Source organism: Daktulosphaira vitifoliae, unplaced genomic scaffold, assembly GCF_025091365.1.
Source record: "Daktulosphaira vitifoliae isolate Bord-2020 unplaced genomic scaffold, ASM2509136v1 Scaffold_4, whole genome shotgun sequence".
In the NCBI taxonomy this organism is placed as follows: Eukaryota; Metazoa; Arthropoda; class Insecta; order Hemiptera; family Phylloxeridae; genus Daktulosphaira; species Daktulosphaira vitifoliae.
Genome location: NW_026099575.1, coordinates 2957344 through 2978749, shown reverse-complemented (window position 1 = coordinate 2978749; position 21406 = coordinate 2957344). Strand labels below are relative to the sequence as shown.

Below are 21406 nucleotides of genomic sequence, written 5' to 3'. Positions count from 1 at the left end.
ACTAACTTGGTTCTAACCGTCGCACAAGGAACAGACAACGAACAAATAACAAACAAGCGTTGTTGTTCTTTCGCATTTCTTCTTGGACGCATAAAACTGCATGTAAAAAATAGCATCCAGGAGGGGAATAGATCTCTTAACTGTGCTTTTCCTTTTTTTAAGAGGATACGAAGTTATAGTGTTATAGCTGCCTTTGTTATTCGTGTTAACGTTTAGGAATTCATATAAAAACTGCGGTGGTTAATTTGGCTGAGCTATTTTAATTTGATTGTAGCTCTTATGTTCTTTTAAAATCTTTTAAGTTAAAATTAAAACAATTTGTAGTAACCATATTTAATTGTCAGCTGCACTGTTGAACCTCATGAATAATATGATTTCTTTAATAGAAATTTTGTTTTATAATTTCATAAAAAAATGATTTTTAAATTATTTATGAAATAAACGTATAAAAAAAACCCTCTTCAAAATCGGCGGCGCAATTAGTGTTTCGTCTTGAAGGAATATATCTCCCATATCATGTGCCTGATTCATTTTATGGTCATAGAATAAAGTTTTTAATAAGCTTAAAAAACCGAGTTTTACTGTTATCTCATTTTCAGCGAGGACCAAGCAACGATAGAATTATATTTAAATGAAAAATGAATTAATGCGTAAACTATCTAACCATGTTTTTTGTTAATTGTTAGTAATACTATTCTAATAATTTGGTGGTTATGTTGTTAGAACTTTTTTTTCTCAAATCAATTGTCTGTATACAAAAAAAAATGTGTTAAATAAAAATTCTTGAATTTTATTCGCTGTATTGGAATTAAAAATAATTTAGTACATTTTTCTATTGTGGGTAAATTATTTTTATTTTATTTTAACATAAATTTACACTCATAATTTCGCTATTAAAATGTATATTAGTAGTTATAAATGTTTAATTAATGTAATTAAAAATTATCCGGTTATAAAATGAAAACCTTATGCATACAAGTAATTAAAAATACGTTGAATTAGGACTTTCGTTGTAGATTTTAGGTCTAATTTCTCACATACGGAGTGTATCTTTACCGACATAATTATAATAATAGTTTTATTCTCGTGTATGATCTTTTAAAGCTATTGTTATTTTTTACGTTTTTGTGCACACTTAATTGAATCCGTTTTTTTTCGTGGTAAATCCGCTATTTTTTATTATACCGTATCCTTAATTCCCTTAACGGTGTACCTCCACCGCACTCACTATAAAAACATTAATACTAAGCTTTGTATGTATTTGATTTATTATCTATTGGTTAGCTTTTGTTATTCGGTAATAGCGTGTATACCATTCTGGAATAGGAAGTGCAGTTTTCAAATCTAGATCACTAGTTGTTTAGTAATTTTGTTGTTAACTATTTAACAAATAATATACACCAAAACAGTAATTTTTAAAACGCGCCAAACCAACGATAGATTTGTCAGTCGATTCTTCTACAATATAATTTAGAAAAAATACTATCCAGTACTATAATAACAATTATTTAAAATCATTGAAAATGGTATTTTTTTACTATTCGTACTACAATTAGCAGGCACATTTCATTGTATAAATGAGAAAAAATTAAGTTTTATCGAATTATTGATAACCGATTTGCTTTTAAACATGAATTCCACTTTGATTTGCATATGATACAAACCAGTGTGTAGTTACGTTGTTTGTTTTTTCCCAGCGTTGAATTAACGAAATATGCGTGTAATATAAATAAAACAATCTTGTTGACGCCTTAGATTTTTTGAAAGAAAATGCCGCTATACACATGTGTTTTGCAGTGAGAATTTGCGGTTTTGTGTTTTTATCGTCATCATCAGTCATGCACTATGAGATGCTATACCACCGTGTGAAAACCACTTCAATAATAATAATTTGTAAAAATTATACCATTGGAACAGCGGGTAACGTAATTTGATTTTAAAACAGTAAGTTTGGAAAAAAAAATCGTTAACTTAGTATACAAATGATCTGAGAAAACTATTCATTTGAATTTAAATCAAAATATAACAAAAATATTATTCAATAAGTATTGTTTCTAAACTACACTTCTTCTTACATTACATTTATAAATATATTTTGCTTCGTCATTTATACCAGTGGGGCTGGCGGCCAATAATGAAAAATACTAATTTGTTAGTTAATGTATTTTTCTTTCAATTTTCTTTTTAATATAAAAAGGATTTTAAAAGCAAAAACAAAGTAATATAGCAATATAATTCTTATTATAGTGTAATTAGCTATTTACTTCAAATTAACTAACAGAGTATGAAAAATATTCGTGATTTAAGTCAGTTAGTAAAACACTCTTTGAATCCACAGTCTACTTTTGCTATTACAAAAATAAATAACTGTTCACTATGAATTGTGATTGTAAGTGATAAACCATTTTGGCATTCATCATTCTGGTAGAACGTGTTCGGTAATCGGTTACTGTACTCCGGTATACAAAAGGTATTGGTGGCTGTTGAATAAAAAATCTAGTTTAGAAAGATGTTTCATTTTATAATTCAAAAATAAATTTTATACTAGCTATTGTTAAATAACCTTGAAATTATTAATTATTAAAACGATCTTCATAAAATATAAGCTATAATCTTGGACCACATTTAAACAATAACATTACATATTAGAGACTTATCAAATAAATAAAAATAATAATTTTTGTCTTTTAATTAATTGACAACCAAGAGTAGTCGAACCTTTCTTTTTTCATCAAAAAACAATTGAGATAACATATGTTTTTGTTTATATTATACAACAAAAATATAAAAAAATTATTATTTTTAAAATATATTTTTCAATCTACTATTGAAATATTCTACATACACTAAAATATTAATTTTTGTCATATTTCACTTCAAATCAATATCAATCAGTTAAATATATTTAATTGTAATTTTATATTGAACTTGGATTTAATGTAAATAAAAAACTATATTTTATAAGTAAATGAAATACTAAGGAAGATATAATATATAGAATATATACATTTATTATATAGAAAAAATTATTTTTCAATTAAAGTTAATGAAGAAAATGTTATATTTATATTTTAGACAATGAATAATGAACATGTGGCAATTATATCTTTTTTACGGTTTGCAACAACAATTCGTAAAACATACTGTTTTTCTATTTCACGTTTTGTGTGAATAATATTGTAATCTTGTATAAGTTTATACCTATTTTTACAACGTCGTTCACAATAACCGATTTTTAAAAATTTTATAATCCATTTAGAACATTATGATCATTCTACCATTTAGAAAAGTTTTTTTTAGTTAGAAAATGAGCAATAATAGAAAATAGTAAATAAATTTTTGGTGTCGGATGTTATTAATAGTGAAACTATACGTGTTTCAAGAAAGAAAACTCATTTTTGAAGTAAAATATACTATTTAGTTTTATTTTCATCTTCTTTCTCTTATCAATTTGTATATACCTTCAATACAGATCGGATCATATTTGTTTTAATTGTTGTTAAAACATTAACATCAAATAAGGAAAACCTTACTGTTTTAGAAACTAAATACCTAAGATAATTTGAAAATTTTTTTGAAGTTATCATACTAATTTTAGAATCATTATTTGAATAATTTATAAATTATTGCATAATGATAAAATCATAATAAGCACTTCAAATACTTCTAATGATAGATACAAAGTTCGGACATACGTTTCAGCAAAACAAAAACACATTTTCTTAGAGATATTTTTATCTGTAAGAATTAATTTAAATTTAACTTGAAACAAGTATATCTTAAATGCATAAATGACTTTGGCCATCCATCTGGCATAACTCACAGCTCATGATATTCAAAATGTTTTTCTGTTTTAGGAATAATTCCAAGAATAATCATTGTCAATCATAATAGATCACGTTAATATTAATTTTTTCCTAAAAATCTTTTTTATTTTCTAATAAAACTTGGTAATAAAATATTGTTATTTAATAAAAAAATTTGAGGTTTACTTAATAAATTATACTTAATTTCATATTACACAAATGAAAATAAAAAAATTTATTAACAATTCAATTCATTTTTATTGCTTAATAATTATTAAATTATCAAATTAAATATAAGACAAATTTTTTAATATAAGGTATTTTTTTTATTAATTATTAAAAAAAAATTTAAATATTGTTCAAAAATTATCCTACTAATATTTGACAGGTGTTTTTAAAAATTGGGTGCAACAAATTTATACAATATTTAAAAAAAATCTACAAATTATAGTATTATATTTTAATTTCAACATTTTTTTTAAATTGTTCATTATAAATAAGTTTATATACAGGGTGTTCACTAAGTCAGGAAACGGGTATCTATTGTTCTCATTGTTACAAACAATGAGAACAATAGAAACCCGTTTCCTGACTTACTGAACACCCTGTATACAATAAATTATGAAAAAACAATTTTAATTTAAATAAACTTTAAATTAATATGTATATTGACTATCCGTTTATTTAATATTTTGAATTGAGAGATTTAATTAATTTATCAATTCTAATTTTTTTATTCCTTCATTTTTTAGAATACCTACAAACTGTATTCCCATTTTTAATAGTAATGTATTAATAGCAAATTATAAAATAAATTATTACTTTTATCGGTAATAGTTAATTTAATTAATTTATCAATTCTAATTTTTTTATTCCTTCATTTTTTAGAATACCTACAAACTGTATTACCATTTTTAATAGTAATGTATTAATAGCAAATTATAAAATAAATTATTACTTTTATCGGTAATAGTTACTCATTGATTGTTATTCTTAAGAGCTTAACAGCCATCTTTAATTACATATGTTTATTTTAGTCTTAAATAAGTTTTTCAATGTTTCTGTCATAAATAAAAGTACTATCATACTTTTTTTGTCAGTTGTTTTATTGACGAAAACACTTAACTTTATCTTTTACACTTCATAATATTCAATTAATCTTTATTTTATAAAAATGTCAAAGCTAAGTGTGTGCTTGTATGTAAAACCAAACGTATTCAAATTTGCCAAACAAAAATAGAAAAAAGGATAATGCATAGAAGTTTAACTATTCAGGTACGTTAATGGCAGTTTTTTCTACGATAAAAAAATTAATTCAATAGAGTAATTCGTAATTATAGAAATTTCATAACCAATACATCAACACCACTTTGCATTTATTTAATTTTTTACTCCATAGTAACTTTAAAATAATGGGTCAAAATTTGTTATTGCCCAGTAATTTTTATAATTAAATCATTTTAATTTTATTAAAAAGTTATATATGTATGTCGCTATTTAAGAAAATTTAGTTGAAACCAAGGTATAAGGTATATGGATTTATTTTTATAACAAGGTATTAGAATGAATTAAAAAATACTTTAAAAAAAATATTAAAAAATATTTTATGAACGAAGGAATATATAAAACTAAATTTACCAAATTTTCTTAACAAAATTATTATTTTAAGAGAAATCGAGTGGTTAAAACTTACTAGCGAGTTCCTATTAAACAAATCATTCTATATTATTTCGTTCCTTCAATTTATTATAAGCTATTAGTAGCTAAAATATTTTTTTGAAATGCAGTCTTCTTTCTTTTAATATAAATATTGGTTTGACCTTAAAAGTTGCTAAAATTCTTAATGAAAATATTTATAACTAACACATTTAAATTATTATTATTATTTTTGGAAAATTAGGGTCAATTACGGTATATACATCTTCCTTCCTATAGGGCTATACCGTATGGCCTAAAATAGGGTCAAAATAATTGAAACAGAAAGTTATAACACGATAAATGGGGTTTTTTACATTAAAATAATATTTTTAGTTTAACTTAAAAGACCGTTTACATATAGATAATAAGATGTCCGACAAGTTTTTTTTCTTAACTTATATTATTTAACATAAGCTTTAATTTAACATACGTTCGATGCTTAGAGTATTTCTGGAACATTTTGAAAAAGATAAATTTTTATACAAAAGTTGCTATTTTGAATCCTTTCTGTGGACATGTCAGGATTTTAGATAAATTAATAACAAATAAAAGGGAAATAAGAGGTGTGTTCAGAAAATAACGGTAATTTTCGTTTTTTTAAAAAAATATTTATTCGTCTACAGTAATATAGTCGTCTTTAAAGAAGTTCTCATTAGATATTATTAACTTGTGTCAACGTTTCTTCTAATCCTCGAAATGTGGGATAGCTTTCAGTTCATTCAAAAATGCACTTTTAAAGTCATCTATGCTTGTAAAACGACGGCTCTTTAAGGTTCTTTTTATTTTTCGAAGTAGAAAAAAGTCACACGGAGCCATATTTGGCGAATGTGAGGCTAAACCATCGTTACAGTATTGTTTTAAATTTTACAAACAAGCAATGAAGTGTGAGTAGGTTGGGTTTTTTTAATGGCCAAATGGCTTTTTTACCAAGATTTCAAACCATCTTGGTAAAAAAGCCATGAATCCACCACAAATCCGGGCGTTTTTTTAGATTACTTAACACAAATGGCGTTGAACTCGTAGATAGTACTCTTTATTAACCGTTTGACATCGTGGCAAATTTGATGATTCATTATGCCATTAAAATCGAAGAACATAGTAAGCTTAACCTTCACGATCGATTGCACTTGTTGAGACTTTTTCAGTCTTGGCGATCCAGAATGCCTCCACTGAAACGATTGAGACTCAGTTTCCACGTCGTATCTATAAACCCATTTGTCGTTATCTGTTATAACGTGTTTCAGTAATTTTGCATTATCACTGACTTCATTAAGTGACTCCTAAGCAATTCTATCGCCGCTGTTTTTGTTAAAAATTCAACAATTTTGATTAAATTTTGTTGCTACGCGTTTTTTACCCAAAACATATCATGGAATGAGCAAATCGATAATCTATCATTATCAGCGACTTCTCTGATTGTGATTCGGCGATCGTTCATACATTTTTACTTTTTTTAATTTTCATCGGTTATTGATGTGCTGGGGTGTTCGAGGCGTTCGTTATTTTCAATGTCTTCACGGCCATCATGGACACGCTTATACCACTCGTAAACCCTTGTTTTACTCATGGCAGACTCACCATAAACCTTTGTTAACCTTTCACATACTTTGTTACACTTTATTTCATTTTTTACGCAAAATTTAATACAAATCCTTTAATCCATTTTTTTTAAGAAACAAACATTGCTAAGCTCATAAAATCACTTTTAACCTTAGCACATTCCATTGACAAAGTAAAAAATGAATCCAGTTGAAATTTTATCATACTTCAAGAACATCTGTACTAACATTATGAAAAAAAAATCGGACTTTAACCCGCGAAATTAAAAAATTTCCGTTATTTCCTGAATACATCTCATACATAAGGTGCCTACATAAATAAATTGTTTTGATTCATCTATTTTTAAAAAAGTAATTGCAGTATTAAATAAAAGTAGAAAAAAAAAAAGGTTTATATTATTGATTTTAAAAATTGTATTTTTTGTAGGAAATTCCCCCTATTTACGAGGAATGAGAGTAATATTTTCAATTTTTATGATTTACGATTTATTTAAAAAGGNTCGTCTTTTAAAAAGTTTTGTTTTATATTTGAATAAAATCAAGTTTTATAAAAATTGAGTTACTGATTTACAAAAAAAAAATTTATTATGATTTAATGCATTTATTAAATTTTAATACTATATTACAAAAGTTATAAACAAAAAGAAAATTTTAAACTTTTTAATTTTAAGTTCTTCAAAATTGTTGATGAAAGGCACTTATATATATATATATATAAATAAATTCTATCTAATTTTTTTATTCTAAACAATCTGATTTACAAGTATAATTTCTACTGAGCATTATGGCCAAATCAATTTTCGAAGAATTACTTAATCTGAGGAAGCTGATTAACTTTATCCGTCGCACAGTCTTTTACAGGTATGTAGTAATGGATTATTTTGTGATCCAAGTATAAACTGAACAAAATTTATAAAAAAATTTAAGAACATTTTTTTAATGTAAATAATATTTTTTCTCTTTTTATGTAGGATTAACGAGACTATATGATTTTATTTTTAGTTTTCTCTTCCAAACACTTTACAATGGACAACAACGTGATGTTAAGTTTCCCTTGATGTACACCTCTTCAAAAGGCTGGATAAACGATCCAAATGGTCTTGTTTATGCAGAAGGAACTTATCATTTATTTTATCAAAACAATCCGTATGGAAACACTTGGGGCAATTTATCTTGGGGCCATGCTACTAGCAAAGATCTTGTTCGCTGGGAAGATAAAGGCGTAGCTCTGAATTATAATCAAACGACTAATGAGATGATGTTTTCAGGTAGTGCGGTTTTCGACAAAAACAATACTAGTGGTCTTGGCAGTGTGGAAAATCCTCCAATAGTAGCGATCTACTGTGCATATTATAGTAAACCAACGACTCTTGCTGATGGAACAAAAATTAAGGAAGGTACACAAGCTCAGTCAATCGCATACAGTGTCGATAAAGGTAATTCTTGGAAGTTTTATGAAAACAATCCTGTCATTAGGCAGCCGCCTAAAGAGTACGATGTAGAATACAAAAATTTTAGAGATCCTAAGGTTTTTTGGTACCCTCCACATAACAAATGGATCATGGTCAATGTCGTTTCTAAATTAAAAAGAGCACTCTTTTATTGGTCTAAAAATTTGAAAAATTGGACTTATATGAGTACATTCACTTCAAAGAATAGCCCTGGTGAAATATGGGAATGTCCAGATATTTTTGAACTTAAAATTTCCAGGAACGAATCCAGATGGATTTTATTGATAAGCATAAATCCTGGTGGGGTGGCAGGTGGTTCTGGTATGCACTATTATATTGGTCACTTCAATGGATACACGTTCGTTGAAGACACTATCCAAGATGGCATAAAATGGTTTGATTTTGGTTCTGACTTTTATGCCGGAATCACGTGGAACAACGTTGACAGTGGACGTTTTATAATAGGCTGGATCAACAATGGGGATTACTCAGCAGCAATACACGAAACATATAAGGGAGGACTTGGATTCGTAAGAGAATTGAGTTTAAAATACATCGATGGAAAAATTAAATTAATTCAGATGCCTATAGAACATTTATATAAGTACAAAAAACAAGAAACAATATATTTTATGGAAGAAGTACAAAAAGGAGTGACAATAACAAAAAATAAGGCTTACGAATTGATTATTAAAATTAACGATATTAATGAATCAGGTTTCCTATTTATTTTAAAAGATGAAAATAAAAACAACGAGCTAGAGATACAGTATGTTGACACAGAAAAGATTATTTCGATTAAAAAAAGGAGTAGTAATCCCAGTGACCATGGAAGCTACGTAAAGCACACAGCACACTTTTGTCCAGAAATCAGAGAAGAACTAAGAATTCTTCTCGACAGTAATTCATTGACTTTATTCAACAGGTTAGGTGATATAGTTTTCACTGAGTTGCTGCTTTCTAATGCACAAGAAAGAACATTTTATTTAGCACAAGGATCTGGACTTAGGGTGTCTGTGACCAAATCTGTATTTTCCGGATCCAACAGAAAAATATTGTCAATCGAGATATTCACTGCATGCATTTTCAGTATTGTTACCATGATGTTTTGGGGAAAAATATAAATAACTTATTATTATAGTAAATTAAATATTCAATAATCGTAAACTACACTTAGGTAATAAGCTAATACACTTAGCTAATACACTTAGGTATACATATTCTTTAAATACACGGTAGTAAACTCATAGTTTATACAACTGCTGTAACGAATGATTTAATTCTATTTTAATCAATGTAATCAATCAATTTATTAACACTCACATCTGCCACTCTTTTATAATTGTCTTTCTTCATCTTACATTGTGCCAATGCTGTTATGCCATTTTAGAAATATATTGTTAAAAATGATTCTTCACTCAGTTCATCTTTACAATTCTTTGAAGAAACACATTTATTATTTTTTTAAAGCCTAGTGTAAAATTTGTTTCTAAAAAGTAAGTGATTTGTTTTAATAATTTAAATACCCGCATTAATATAATATTTAAAATTATTATTTTCACTAAATTTTTATTATTTTATTAGATCATGCTCAAATAAACATTCATTTAATACCTCAAACATTTTGTGTTAATGTCATTTAATTGAGTATACATTATCTTGCTATCGCCAATGGTACAAACAGAAAATATTATTATTCATCGCATAAAACTCAACAATAACCGAAAGGATAAGTACACCTAGACCAGGTGGTCTATTTTTGAATTTTATATTGGTGTACTAATCTGTTTAGTATACTAAAACATGACGTTTTAGTGCAACTATTAGTGTGAAACTAAAAAACCGTATTTTTGAATGTTGTTATGCTAAAAAATATTTATTAGTGTACTAAAGTTTTAGATGATCTTTTTAGAGTGGTATCTACCACACTAATTATGATTTTAGTATACTAATGTTACTGTTATCATTCATATTTATATGAAAACTTATATATTTATAACGTTTTCAAATTTATTTAATATTAAATATTAAAATGGAACACTTTCTTAATATAAATTATGTGCAAGTTATTAGTAATTTAGAAATAGTTGAAGATAATGGCCATTCAACAATGAAATTTCGTTTAGCGGAGGATCCGTTCATTGGTATGTACAAAACAAATTACAATATGTAAAATTATCTATTTACATTAATAAAATGTTATTTTCTGTAGTTTTGTCAGAAAGGGCATTTATACAAAAATTTAGACTGACAAAAGTGCTTGCATTAAATTAAATTAATGAGCTACGCCTATATTTAGAACCCCCATCGAGGAAGTCTGCTCTAAGTATTAGGGTGGTCCTTAATCATATAAGAAGAAATTTTTTATTAATATTTTTTACACAGTACCCTCTAGATTGGTTAAATACTATTAAAATGTAATGTAGGTAAAATTTGGAAGTTTTTATTCAACCCCTTTTGGTGCCGCATTAGGGTTGAAATATGGTACTTGATGGTTGTTTTTGCTTTTTTTGTGTTTAACTCGACAACTATTACACTTAGCGCTAAAATGAATAGAATATTAATTATAGAACTTATTATTGCCTATAAAAAAAGTAATTACAATATTTTTCATAAATTCATTATATTTTGAGAAAAATAACTTAACATAAAAATTTTTCAAAATTTAACATAAATATATTTTTTTAAATATTTTAATATTTTTACTGAGTGGTTGAAGTTTCATAGAATTTTTCCTTTAAAATTGGTTTTAGTAATATTTCCTAAAAAAACTCATATTATATTTCACGTTAGTGCAATTATATATTGATGTATTAGAATTTATGGCGCAAAAATCAAATATCAGTTTACCTGTACTGTTCTAAATGCTATACTTATTATTTTGAACGTGTGGAATTTACTGTGATTATCCATAGAAGATAAGAAATGTGGCATTATTGCTGTTTGTGTAATAATAGGTAACGATAAAAGTTCTTACCAATAATCATTTTTCATGGACTAATATCAGATATTTTCTTGTAATTTAGTTTTTTGCTTATTATTGTGTCAAGTTTTAAGATTTGTTAAAATATTAGTTTAGTGATACAGTTTTTTTGAAATTTTATTTTATTTAAATATGTCACGTAACCAAGTGTATTTAGTAGGAGCAATGAATTATCAAATTACTGGAAGTAAATTACCTTCAGTTAAAAATGTTTTGAGTGTATTGTATTATAATTTAAGATTTGTAAAATTGAATTTGCATGAAAGTGCGGCGCTTGCTGTTGACGAGTGTCTAATTTACTGGAAAAAAGCTCGAATACCTACGCAAGATCCAGCTAATATTATAAGAAAATTAAAAAAGTTTTACGATGAACTGAGAAATTTAGAGAAAAATAAAACCAGGACCAGCGACTTATACAAGAAAAGAGAACAAAATTTTGTAGACCAAATCGAAGAATTGTTTTATATAGCTCATGCTAATGCAATCAGTCTAATGAAGATCCAGGAAGATATTGATTTTTTGCGACTTCAACGAACTAAGGGACGTCCCGGATGTATGATGGGAGTAGATATGAATTTAACCCAAGCAGAAAAAAAAATGCAAATAAGACAAGAACAGAAAAATAAAATACTTATACCTCACTCAGATACAGAAACTTTATTAGAAGGTAATTTTTAAAAATAATGAATGTTTAATAAACATTGTTTATTATATTTTTAATAATTATATATGATTTAATTTAGAAAAATATTCATGTACTTCATCGGATTCATGTGATATGGAAATCGTAAGTGAAGAAGAGAGACAATTTTCACCAGTAGCAGGTCCGTCAAAAAATAAAAGAGGTAGAAAAGAACTTTTAACTTCTAGATTATCTGCCACTCTTGATAGGTGTAAAATAAGTGATAGGGATGCTGTTCATTTGTTAACTGCATGTTTGGATGCCTTATCATTAGATCCCAGCATATATGTTTTAAACCGATCGTCAATTAAAAGGTCCCGTGAACATTATAGACAAAAAATTGCAGAAAATATTAGTTCTAAATTTCATGAACAAAATTTGAATTTTGTTGTGATCCATTGGGATTCAAAAATGCTTCCAGACCTTACAGGGAAAAAAAAAGTCGATCGCCTCCCTATTATTGCAACCGCCTTAAATTTTGAACAGCTTCTTGGTGTCCCTTATATACCCTCTGGGAAAGGTTTAGAAGTATCATCAGCTGTCTATGACGCTTTAGTCAAATGGTCACTATTGGAAAAAGTACAGGCTTTCACATTTGATACTACGGCCTCTAATACGGGAAGGTTGAATGGGGCGTGTTTTTTATTAGAGCAACGTCTTGGAAGAGAAATTTTATTCTTAGCATGCCGACACCATATTTATGAACTTTTATGAACGTATTTTCAGATACCAAATTATATNCGACACCATATTTATGAACTTGTTTTACAAGGCGTATTTTCAGATACCAAATTATGTCCTTCAACCGGACCAGAAATATTATTATTCAAGAGGTTTCAACAAGAATGGGAAACAATTGATAAAACAAAATTCTCTACATCAATTTCTGATACTTATGTTCATAATATTTTAAAAGATGAAGCCGATGAAATTATTTTATATGCAAAAAGTAAAATTACTGAATATCTCCCCCGAGATGATTATCAAGAGTTTTTAGAACTTGTTATTATATTTTTGGGCGGTGTTCCTCAAAGGGGAAATGCTTTTCGAAAACCGGGTCCTTATCATTTAGCCAGATGGATGGCTAAAGCAATATATTGTTTAAAAATATTTTTGTTTAAAAATCAATTTAAACTAGACAGTAGAGAAGAAACATCATTAAAGGATATTTGTTGTTTTATTGTAAAATGTTACGTTCAAGCTTGGTTTTCATCTCCAAAAGCTATAGAAGCTCCTTTTAATGACATATTATTTCTTAGAAAATTAGAATCTTATAAATTACAAAATAAAAAAATCGCAGACGTGGCATTAAAAAAAATAACTAATCATTTGTGGTATTTAAATCCAGAATGTATTACTTTTTCCTTATTTGACAATCGTATAGACTATAATACAAAACGCAAAAGGGCTGAAAAAATGCCAAGTTATAATGATGATGATGATGAAGAAACTAATCTGAATAAAAAGTTAACTCTTACACCAGACGATGTCCCCAATTTTCTTCAAAAAGACCTACCAACTGATTTAATAACTTCCAAATCAATTGAAATGTTTAAGCGGTTTAAAATTCAAACAAATTTTTTAAGCATTGATCCAGCTTATTGGAATTATCAGGAAGACTTCAAAACAGGTAGAGAAATAATCAAATCATTGAAAATAGTTAACGACACAGCTGAGAGAGGAGTCAAGCTAATGGAAGAATATAATGATAAATTTACTAAAGACGAAGAACAAAAACAATTTTTATTGCAGATAAATTTAACAATTTTTATTTTTAATTTAACTTAATTATATCGTTTAAATTTTTAGACCGTCCAAGACTATCAAAAAAAATATCCAAAATGTGATAGAGAAACATTAAAAAAAATATATTAAAAGACAAATACTAGTTCCATGTAGATAAATGTGCTATGAATTTTGTAATAATTATGTGTTGATAGAATGGATTATACATTTTTTTTATTTAATCTTAGTTAATATTCATGAAATTATTATATAGTTATTTTATACAATTTTTTATTTAGCTTTTTTTTTTTAATATTAATTTTATAAAAAAAGATTACATGAAAATTTCATGAAATTTCAACCACTCAGTAAAAATTTAAAATATTTAAAAAAATATATTTATGTTAAATTTTGAAAAATTTTTATGTTAAATTATTTTTCTCAAAATATAATGAATTTATGAAAAATATTGTAATTACCTTTTTTATAGGCAATAATAAGTTCTATAATTAATATTCTATTCATTTTAGCGCTAAGTGTAATAGTTGTCGAGTTAAACACAAAAAAAGCAAAAACAACCATCAAGTACCATATTTCAACCCTAATGCGGCACCAAAAGGGGTTGAATAAAAACTTCCAAATTTTACCTACATTACATTTTAATAGTATTTAACCAATCTAGAGGGTACTGTCTTAAAAAAATTGAGTTTGAAAAATAAGGACCACCCTACTAAGTATAGAGCGCAAAGTATGCAAAATATTGTACAATATTGACTAAACAATAAGTAAAATTTAATAAAATTTTTGTTACGATAGGTACTAACAGTTTTACGATTTTTCGCTAGTGTCTTCTTTGGGCCAACAGTTTCATTTAAAATCTTGGTAATATTTTGCCATAATAATTGGGCATCTTTCATGGTAAAAGATGGTTCAAATTTTTTAGAATTTAATTTTGGATGCTTATGAACAAATTCAATTAATAATTGTTTTTGTTCATAAGTCACACTTATTGACTTTTTTTCCCCTCCATTGTAAAACATTACACAAATTGAAATAAAAAATACTGACAAAAAACTCGTGACAAATTTCTTATGGGTAAATTTTGTAGTTATCATAAATATTATCAAGTATTAACTATAAAATTAATATAAAATACAGTACAGCCAATATAATTTAACATATCGCACTAATAATTATTGGTTTGACATGACATTAGATTAGATAATGTACGATTAGTGCAAGATTTTTAGACTGATAATAAATAAAATTCAAAAATACGAATTTCCATTAGTGCACTAAAATCATAATCTAATGTTTTAGTGTACTAAAACATTCGCCAATGATTAGTCCAAGCTCAAAAATAGACCCCCTGCCCAATAAATATAATCTAACTTCTTTCTTTTCTGAAATTTTTAGCTTTGATGCGAAGCTGAGAAGGAATTGGTTTTACTAAGATGTGTTTTTTTTTTGTGTCTGTTACCACTTTTTCTCAGCTCTCACCGAACCGATTTCAATCAATGATACGCCAAAAGATCACAAATCGTATCTAGTCGACGACATTACCTTCAAAAATTGAAAAAAATTCCCTCGTTTCCCGTAAATGGGGGAAACCTCTAAAAAAATTACAAATTTAAAAATTACTAATTTTCGAAATTTTCGAAATTTTTTTTACTTAAAATTGCTATAACTTTTTTAAAAATAACTGAATTAATAAATTTTTTTTTATATAGATGCATGATATTATTACCTTTCATTTGGTATATTTTTTTTTATATAGATGCATGATATTATTACCTTTCATTTGGTAAATTTTTTTTTATATGTGACCCTTTACTTGCTCACAGGGGGGTATTTAAAATGACAATTTTTTCATGAGAAGTAGTATTTATATACATCTTTCATTCGACATACTGTTTTTTTAAATCGGAACATTTTCCTATATTTGAGGGGGGTTCAAATCTAAAAAAATGCATGTAGAAAGTAGAACTTTTTCAACTTAAATTTCGAAAGTGTTCCGGAAGGTCTGACACTTTTATATATATCTTAAATTAAACTAATGTAATTTACTTTATTGTACAAAAAAAAAATTTCGGACTTAATTTTATCTTCACGGTGAAAATGGCTACCGAATGCTATTATTGTGTGAAAATTATCCATTTTGTTTTTTACATTTTTAACTTAATAATGCTATGACATATTGAAAAGTGTATGGATCAACATTATTTTTTTATGAGAAATAATATTTTTTAATAATCCCTTTTTCATTCGACATACTTTATCTTAATTAGGATATTAATAAGGAACTAGCAGATCATGTAGCTTTTGGAATAATCCACCAATTTTTTAAAATTAAACACTATCTAAATATTTGCATTGAAGCGTTTTTTTTTGATAGTGATTTTAATCATTGTCAGATATCATTATACTTGATCTACCTATGCCACATCACCACTGTACCGCGACCCCCTTGTGCTGGGTTTTTTTTTGTTTTATTTTTATTCATATCATTTTATATAAATAAATTAACATTAATTTTTCTCAATTATATTATCCCACATATTTCTTTTTTATTTTATTAATCTTGTATTAATACCTATATATTTGGTTATTACAATTGTATCGGAAATTGAAATGTAAAAAAAAATTATTTAAATTATGTATAAAAACCTAGAACAGGGGGGTCGCGGCACAGTGGTGCCGTGGTATAGTTGGATCAAGTATAATGATATCTGACAGTGATTAAAATCACTATCAAAAATAAACACTTCGATGCAAATCTTTAGATTGTGTTTAATTTTATAAAGATTGGTGTAATATTCCAAAAAATATAAAAAATAAAATCGAGAATTTTCACACGAAAATAGCATTCGGTAGCCATTTTCGCCGTAAAGACTAGTCCAGAGGTCACTTTTTTTTTTTTTTCATAATAAAGTAAATTACATGAACTATAACTTAAGATATATATAAAAGTGTCAGACCTTCCGGAACATTTTCAAAAGTTAACTTGAAAAAGTTAATTTTTTATGAAAAAGTTGTCTTTTTAAATCCCCCTCTGTGGGCAGTTAAAGGGTCAAATTTACCAAAAAAATATATCAAATGATAGGTAATGTCATCAAGCATCTATAAAAAAAATTATATTGATATGTTCATTTTTGGTAAAGTTACGGCACATTTTAGTAAAAAAAATTGAAAAAATTTTGAAAGTTATCGATTTTTAAATTTGTAATTTTTTTTGAGGTTTCCCCCATTTATGGGGAACGAGGGAAATTTTTTCAATTTTCAAGGGTAATGTCTTCGACTAGATACGTATTGTGATCTTTTGACGTATCGTTGAAAGAAATCCGTACGGTGAGAGCTGAGAAAAAGTGGTAACAGACACAAAAAAATAAATAAATAAACACATCTTAGTAAAACCAATACCTTCTTAGCTTCGCATCGAAGCTAAAAATTAATAATAACGAAAAAAGAAAGGAAATTAATTAAATTGTATTTATTCTTTGTAATATAGATATCAGTTATAGTTCACTAGTTAGCCAATAGTTTTAATAAATACTTACATATAAGTTCTAATTTCAATGTAACAATAATTAATTACACAGTAAAATTTATTTTGTTGTATATTTAGAAAATATATTCATATTTTAAAAAGTCATTTCAAAAGAATATTTAATATTATGTGGGCCATAGTTTTGTCGTAAAGCCGAACGTCCGACAGTTTTTTTAAAACGTGTCCATAAACACAATATGATTCAACTTCGGAATCTTCAGCGTTTGCTGTCTTCATACCATCATTACCACGTTGTGTCGACCTAATTTGCACTTTTTTATGTGCGAATTTCGATTTCCTACTGACGTTCTACTATGTACTGTATATATACAGATATAATAACTATATAACAATAATAATAATAATAGTGAACGCCCACAGCTTTTTTACGGTCTGATCCACTCGCTTGGTTTGCCATTTGATCAAACGAATTTCCGAAACGAATACGGAAAACGATTTGTTTTTATTCGCTCAATTATTTATAATTTTCTATTTTACCAGTATATTTATAATGTCATTATAAAGCATAGAATTTTGGCAATTCTCATTGACAAATTCTTTCTTTTTCAATTGCTGCCCATTATGGTATTGTTCTTTTTAATTGCTCAATGATTTCCGGAACACAAATGAATATGAAAAAACTGAAAACAAATTTGACCAACTGTAAGAAGTTAGGACCGACTTCTTTGTTCATTCTTTTGGTTTTAATTAATATAAAAACTAAAAAAAATGCAAATAATTATTTGAGAAAAGTGTTTTGGTAGCAAAATTATGTGTTGCAATAAAATTAAAGTAATTGTGGTCGTAAAAATTACAACTTTATCTTAAATCACTTTACTAACATTATTTATAATTAAATAATTTACAGCAGTTCTAGTTCTCAATGGTAATATGTTTCGTTTTAATTAGTCATGATATAGTCTAAGTATAAACTATTTTAAAGAAAAATACTAGTATTACCGTTTACCTATATTGATCATTAATTATACGAAAAATATTTGGAACAAAGTGTTTTTCTTCCTATTAATATTAAAATTATTCAATTTAATTTGTTTTTTTTAACTCAAAAAAAACTTCTTTACTAAATCTAATTTTACTTAAATTAAGTGCCGTGTAAAATAAAACTTTTGAGTATCCAATAAATAATAAATACTATTAAGTTTGACATGAATTAAAAGTATTTATTATTGATGTATCTATTTTTATAGTACTTATTGTTACACACTAAAAACTTATTATTATGTATTTCCAGTGGCATAATTTAATCTTAAAGGGTCCATAAGTGATTGTGTCAAGTAAAGAAGTTTTAAATAGAAGTTGTCTCTTTTACATATTCAAAAATCTTAAAAATAATTTTTATCATTATGAAAAACAAAGAATTAAATTTAAAAACCATATTTAATATTTAATATTAGTGGTATAAGTTTTAATAAAATGTATACAAATTAAAAATTTTTTTTATCATTTTACTGATATTACACTTAAACTTTAACTTTTACTTTTATATTATACTTTTATTATTTCATAAAAATTCAGAAATTTAGAAAATTAAAAAATTAATAAAAAAATATAAAAATTATTATGTATTACTTTTTTTTAATCTTAATTGTTATTTTATATTATTAACATTAGATTAGGAATATATCTTTTCATAAACTTTATAAATAATAGTTTCTGACTTTTAGAGTTGAATATAGAGTTATATCTTGTTTGACTTATTTTATTTTACTAACGACTTTTTCAGCTTGTTATATACTAGTGAGATCTAATGGTCTAGAACAGATAGATCTTAATGCTATTTTAGTTAGCAAACAGTAATGATCATCGAATTTCTGTATACGAATCGTTAGTGTCTTTATATAAAAAATAAAAGTCATTTTATAACTAGGCTAGATTAAAGTATAACTGTGACTATTGTAGACTACTTGAATAAAACTAATTTGGAAAAAATAAACCAAATATTTTAATAGCAGTTTTTAATTTTTTTTTCCCTATAATTACTGTCCCCTCGGTTAGAGCCGTTGAATTGCAATATCAGTCTTATTATCTGTCAATGTTGTACAGAAGTAAAAGTTTATATCTTTTTAAACACATGATGCTTTATGTTTATTGTATTTATTTTAGTTGGTTATTACCATTTGTATAAGCACAAAATAAAGTCAACAGCAGCTATATGGGGTAACTAAAATTGAATTAACTGAATAATTTTCGAGAAGAATATACATTCGGTAAATGGTTCTTAAAATATAAATTAACATAAATTTATGTTGTCTTTAAAATTTAAATATAAGGATTAAAAGTTTAAATAATAAATAGCTTAATGTTTATTTCCTATATGTAAAATGTTTTTTAGTATGAAAGCTATATTTTCTATAAACAGTGTTATTTAAGTACAAAACCTTCATTTTACATACACAGAATGAATGAAGCCCGTATTAAAAATATATGGTTTTCTTTAAATAAGAATCCTTTTTATTTCTATATACAAGGTGTTCTTTAAATAAGAACCTGCATTTTATATATATAGAATATACGTTATGTACAATATCTGTAATTTATATACAGAGTGTTTTTTAAGTACAAAAAAAAAAAACGAAAACTCGAATTTGCAAGATAATTTTTGATCCGATTAATAGAGATTTTTTTGTTGAGATTTAAACTGTAGATCTCCAGTTGGAATAAGTATGAATGATATCTGACAGTGATTAAAGTCACTATCATATGTATCGCTTTGATACAAATCTGTAGATAGTGTTTTATTTTAAGAAATTGGTGGATTATTCCAAAAGCAATATTAACTCCTATTTCCATCTTTATTCCTAATAGTTCTATGTTTTTTTAGTATAATATATGATTAATTATTTAATAAATTAATATAATATGAAATTGATATTTAATAATTTAGTATTGTAATTTTTACGGAGAAAGATAAAAAATTATAAAGTAGTTGTTATTTTTATAGCAAACTTGTATAAAAATTGAATATTTTATATTATTACTGATTAGTTCAAAACGAGTATTAACATATAAAAAAAATAACCAAAAATATATAGGGTAAAATGAAATTCAACAACACAATAGTGAACAAAATCATAGGCACGTAATATTTCTGATAATTAGTATATTATAGTATACTATAGGATATAACTATACGAAATATAGTTTTAAAGTAAAAATATACTTTTAATATTCAATTTTTTGTGCTATTTCAAATCAGCAATTATATGTTTTCAATCACCAATAATTTTTCATATTATTACTAATTAGTTAAAAACTATATGATATAACTATAAGGAAAATAGTTCTGAATGCATTACAATCATCTGTTAACCAAATACTCATAGATGAACAGCATGAATTCCGACCTGGTCGATCTATCTCTACTTGTTACGTCCTCTTTTGTAATTATGTGTTTAACTCATTTCAGCTTGGATTTCAGACAGATGTAATTTATACAGACTTTAATAAAGTTTTTGACTATATTAATCATAAGGCCCTAATTCTTGTGCTCAAAGAAACTGGTTTCGGGGAGCCTCTTCTGTCGTGATTCAGTTCTTATTTAGACAATAGGTATTAATGGGTTAGAGTTTTCGGAATAAAATCTAACTTATTCCATACTAAATCAGGGGTACCTCAAGGGGCACAATTATCATGTTCTCTGCTTTGCGGATGATATGAAAATATTTATGCAAATTCAATCTCCTAGTAACTGTATAAGGCTCCAAGCAGACCTAGATAAATTTGTTGATTGGTTAACTAAGTTGGGTTTAACACTTAACCTATCCAAATGCAAAGCTTTTACATTTTCTAGGAATCACTCTCCGATTACTTTCCCATATCGCCTTGGTAACGACGAAATCCCTCGCGCATCTAACAATATTATGGACCTTAGATTCAAATTCAGCCACAATCTTGACCCCAGCGCTCACATCCAACATGTCTTTTGTAAAGCTTT

The 21406-nt window shown here is 26.3% G+C and overlaps 3 protein-coding genes and 1 long non-coding RNA gene across 12 annotated transcripts in view; all 4 read left to right on the top strand.

The window, feature by feature from the left end:
- Window positions 1–42: 42 nt before the first annotated feature.
- LOC126905292 (uncharacterized) lies at window positions 43–3906 on the top strand. 2 transcript variants are annotated; one of them, XR_007703932.1, is made up of 3 exons: window positions 43–1944; window positions 3076–3403; window positions 3858–3906. It is a non-coding gene; the product is annotated as an uncharacterized LOC126905292 (long non-coding RNA). The 2 variants fall into 2 exon arrangements; XR_007703933.1 differs by having other exon boundaries at window positions 3677–3899.
- Window positions 3907–4908: 1002 nt separating this feature from the next.
- The window catches only part of LOC126905288 (uncharacterized), a 51241-nt gene continuing 34743 nt past the window's right edge, over window positions 4909–21406 (top strand). For 2 of the 8 annotated variants that reach the window (XM_050684847.1, XM_050684850.1), the window contains exon 1: window positions 4915–5081. Coding sequence is in view for 2 of the 8 variants with exons in the window: in XM_050684842.1 (XP_050540799.1) it covers window positions 7848–7924; window positions 8066–9638 (1650 nt within the window). In the remaining 6 variants the exon portion in view is untranslated. Of the gene's footprint in view, window positions 5082–7827; window positions 7925–8065; window positions 10344–21406 lie in introns of those variants that run through there. The other 6 variants (XM_050684843.1, XM_050684841.1, XR_007703931.1 and 3 more) reach the window with 5 other exon arrangements.
- Window positions 11237–12915, top strand: LOC126905289 (uncharacterized). Its single transcript, XM_050684851.1, has 2 exons — window positions 11237–12164; window positions 12241–12915. Exons 1-2 carry the CDS (start codon window positions 11630–11632, stop codon window positions 12891–12893), a joined length of 1188 nt encoding a protein of 395 aa, XP_050540808.1. The 5' UTR covers window positions 11237–11629; the 3' UTR covers window positions 12894–12915.
- LOC126905291 (uncharacterized) lies at window positions 12927–14194 on the top strand. The gene has a single exon (XM_050684853.1). It carries the CDS (start codon window positions 13260–13262, stop codon window positions 13965–13967), a length of 708 nt encoding a protein of 235 aa, XP_050540810.1. The 5' UTR covers window positions 12927–13259; the 3' UTR covers window positions 13968–14194.

Coding starts and splice junctions, on each gene's coding strand:
- LOC126905289 (XM_050684851.1), top strand. CDS start 11,630: ATGTCACGTAACCAAGTGTATTTAGTAGGAGCAATGAATTATCAAATT. Junction 12,165..12,240: donor TACAGAAACTTTATTAGAAG/GTAATTTTTAAA, acceptor GATTTAATTTAG/AAAAATATTCATGTACTTCA.
- LOC126905291 (XM_050684853.1), top strand. CDS start 13,260: ATGGCTAAAGCAATATATTGTTTAAAAATATTTTTGTTTAAAAATCAA.